Source organism: Muscardinus avellanarius (assembly GCF_963383645.1).
Source record: "Muscardinus avellanarius genome assembly, chromosome: 10".
In the NCBI taxonomy this organism is placed as follows: Eukaryota; Metazoa; Chordata; class Mammalia; order Rodentia; family Gliridae; genus Muscardinus; species Muscardinus avellanarius.
This window is the reverse complement of record NC_137796.1, coordinates 49,876,015-49,879,802: the sequence shown is the minus strand read 5'-3', so window position 1 is coordinate 49,879,802 and position 3,788 is coordinate 49,876,015. Positions and strand designations below refer to the sequence as shown.

At 62.7% G+C, this 3,788-nt stretch overlaps 1 protein-coding gene across 1 annotated transcript; it reads left to right on the top strand.

Moving 5' to 3' along the window:
- Positions 1-271: 271 nt before the first annotated feature.
- NCCRP1 (NCCRP1, F-box associated domain containing) lies at positions 272-3,284 on the top strand (the record flags this gene model as incomplete). The annotated part of the gene is made up of 6 exons (XM_080704581.1): positions 272-581; positions 1,067-1,129; positions 1,206-1,257; positions 1,783-1,878; positions 2,914-3,052; positions 3,144-3,284. 6 exons carry the CDS (start codon positions 272-274, stop codon positions 3,282-3,284), a joined length of 801 nt encoding a protein of 266 aa, XP_080560707.1.
- Positions 3,285-3,788: the final 504 nt, after the last annotated feature.

Below are 3,788 nucleotides of genomic sequence, written 5' to 3'. Positions count from 1 at the left end.
TGGGTCTGGGGGGAGGCCGGCTGGGAGGTTGGCCCCCTGGGTCTTGGGGAGGAGGGCTGGGGTCTGGACCACTGGGTCTGGGGGAGGAGGGTTGTTGTCTGGCCCCTTGAGTCTGACGGAGGAGGGCCCCGGTGGATTCCTGAATGGAGGGAGGAGGTCCCTGGACCCGGATCCTTCCCCTCCACGCCCCTCTCTTAAATGCGGGCAGGGCGGCCCGCCCCCAGTTGACCCGGAGCCCTGCAGAACCCGGACAGTGGCGCAGAGCTGAGCCATGGAAGAGGTGCGGGACGCAGCCGCGCTCGGCGGAGGGATGGAGGCCGACGGGCCCGAGGGCTCCGCGGAGCTCCCGCCGTCCCCACCGCCCCCGCCGTCCCCGCCGTCGCCCCCGTCGCCCGCGGCCCCGGAGAGCCCCGCGCTGCGGCCGCCCGAGCCGCCGACCGAGGCCCACGCGCGGCAGCTGCTGGTGGAGGAGTGGGGGCCGCTGAGCGGGAGCCTGGAGCTGCCCCCGCGCCTCACCTGGAAGCTGCTCTTCCTGCGGCGGCCGCTGTACCGCAACCTGCTGCGCTCGCCCAACCCCGAAGGTGCGGACGGACAGACCGACCGACCGACCGACGGCGGGCTGGGGGCTGGAGCTGGAGCTGGAGCAGGCGCGGGCCGCCCACACTGGCTGTCTCCTCCATCTCAGCTTCCGTGTGTGTGTGTGTGTGTGTGTGTGTGTGTCTGTCTGTCTGTCTGTCGGTCTGTCCGTCGGTCTGTCCGTCCCTCTGTGGTCTCCTTTCTGCCGTCGGGCCTCTTTATTCCTGAGTCCCTGCATCTTCCTTGTCTCTCCTCAGTCTCTCTGCGGCCGGGTCTCACCCCGGGTCTTTTCGGCGCGTTCCTCTCGGTTCCTCTCGGTTTCTCCGCTTCACCACAACCCCCTCGCTGCCCAGCCCCTCTCCCCAGGCTCTGACTCAGGCCTGCCGGGCTGGTCGGACCTGGCACAGGTTCCTGCCCTTCCAGTGAGGCCCTGGGGGTAGGGTGCTGCGGGCGGGCTGGCCTGAGGCTCCCGCTCACTTATGAATTGCAGGCATCAACATCTACCAGCCAGCACCCCCTGCCCGCCCCACTCGGCAGCCGCTGGAGGCTCTGGGTAAGTCCCTGGGGTGCCAGCAGCGGAGGGTGGTCCTCCAGAGGGGATGTTCTAACACTGCGCCCTCGCCCGCCAGGCAATTTCCGAGGCTGGCACATCGGAACGGAGAATCTCCAGCAGAACCTGAGGTGTGTGCCGGGGCTGCTCATGGCCCCTTTGCTTCTCTTCCTCACTGTGCAATCTGCAGAAGCCCACTTGGCCCCTCGGGGCCTCTATTTCCTGCCCTGTTAACACGGTTAGTTGTAAGAGAGAATGCTTGCCAGACACGCATCATACAGGACGCACACAGTAGGTGTTCAGTAAACAGCAGCCATCGTTATTATTCTCGAACTCCCTCCTGAGTTGGGAAGAGTTGCCCAAGGCCACCTTGAGTCCTCCCTTACACCCAGCTCTGCTCCTGCGCCGCGGAGGAGAGGCTGTGACTCAGTGGCTCAGGTCACACACACCTGGGTCGGGATCCTGGCTCAGCCACCTCTTCCCTGCCTGACCTTGGGCAAGTCCTTAGCCTCAGCCTCATTCTCCCGTCATCAACAGTGGGGTGGGTATGGCTCACCCTCAGAGGGCCTCGCTCAGGGGTGCTGAGTGGGCTCCTGGGCCTGGGATGCCCGTGGGTGTGGCCGCGGGCTGGGCCATGTCTCACCCTGTCTTCGCAGCTGGACAGTGAAGCAGCAGTGTGTCAACCTGCTGGCCGAGGGCCTGTGGGAGGAGCTGCTGGACGATGAGCAGCCGGACGTCACGGTCATGGACTGGTGTGTGTCCCCCTGCAGCCCGCACTTGGTAAAGGGGGGTGTCCCCAGAGCGGGGCCCAGCCTGCTGCCCCTGGCGCTGATCTCCTCCCTGGGACCCAGTGGTGCTGCAGGCCCAGCCCTGCCCACCTCTCTGGCTGCTCTTTGGGTTTGCAGTGGGCCAGGCCTCTTTGTCTTTGGGCTCTGCTGGGGCTGTTCCTCTTTCCTTGAACGGCTCTCCTCTGTTGTTGTTTTGGTCCTGGGGATTGAGCCCAGGGGTGTTCTACCTCCAAGCTACACCCTCAGCTCTTTTAATTTTTTACTTTGAAGCAAGGGCTTCTTAGACTGCTGAGGTTGGCCTCCAACCTGTGATCTTTCTGTCTCAGCCTCTCGAGTACTGGGATTACAGGCATGTGCCTCCATGCCCGGCTCCTAGACTTTTTTATTTTTTATTCTGAGAGGTCCTGCTAAGTTGCCTGGGCTGGCCTCAAACTTGCGATCCTCCTGTCCTGTGGATTGAGCCTGGGAGACATTCTACCTCTGAGATACATGCTAGACCCTTTATTTGTTTATTTATTTTGTTTCGAGACAGAGTCTCACTGAGTTGCAAAGAGCCTCACCAAGTTGCCGAGGCTGGCCTTGAACCTGCAATCCTGTCTCAGCCTCCCAAGTACTGGGATTATAGGCCTGTCCCACCATGTCTGGCTCCCTCTGCTATTTTTGAGATGGAGTCGGCTGTCCTGGAGGAGTCAGTCAAAAGTCTCCACTTGGAAATCTGACACCCCAGTGGAGTGGGAGGACTTGCTCCTCCCCATCCCACCCAGACCCTCTTCCTCTGCCTCCCTTTTCCCACCTTGACCATGAATGGCGGTCACTGTGGGGTGACATATCTGCCTTCCACTGGGCTATGAATACACGGGGATGGGTTGGGCAAGGTGCCACCGGGCCAAAGCCGGGAGGGAGTGCATCCCTGATGCTGGGAGCGGGACCTATGAGGACTGGCGCCTGGGGCTGGGTGTTGGGACTGTGGTGTCAGCCAAGACCGGGTTCCCCCTCCAGGTTCGAGGACAGCCGGCTGGACGAGTGTGTCTACGAGCTGCACGTCTGGCTGCTGGCGGGCGACTGCCGCACCATCATCGCGCAGCACCACGTGGCGCCACGCAGCTCCGGGCGAGGCCCGCCTGGCCGCTGGGTGCAGGTGAGCCCTGCGCAGGCGCCCCCTCCCAGCCCTGGGAGGCCGGGGGAGGGGAGCCAAGAAGGCCGCCTTCCTCATCCCCGCCGCCCCGCAGGTGTCCCACGTCTTCCGCCAGTATGGGCCTGGCGTGCGATTCGTCCACTTCCTGCACAAGACCAAGAACCGCACGGAGCCTGGTGGGCTGCGGCGCACCAGGGTGACCGACTCCTCCGTATCTGTGCAGCTCAGGGAGTGACAGGCTAGCTGCAGCTCCCAGTGCCCTCCCTGACCTTCAGAGGTCCCAGGTCCTCACTCTCCATCCCCACGATGCTGAGCACTTGCCAGGCCCCATAACACGTCTCCTTCCTCCCGCCCCTGGTCACCTCTCTGCATCCCTCTGACTTGACAGCAGCCCTGGTGCCTCCCGGGTCTCATCGCCACCCTGCTGCTCTCCTGACGGCTCCGCCCCACGCGGTCCCTTTCCACCTTCTCGTTCTTTAGTCTTGTCCTGTCCGACCCCTGCTTTCTGGTTTAAAACTGCCCCACATCCCTGATTATCCAACAATGGCTCTCTCTGCTCCCTGAGGTAGGGGCCACTCCTTGCAAATTTACTGCTTGTTAAGATAGTTGGTGCTCAATAAAGTTTCAAGGAATGAATTAATCAACACATGCCCAGGGATGCTGAGCTCTTCCCTCATCTCCCATCCTTAGAAACCCCCCCAGTTTAACCAGGCACGGTGGTGCACAGCTGTACTCCAGT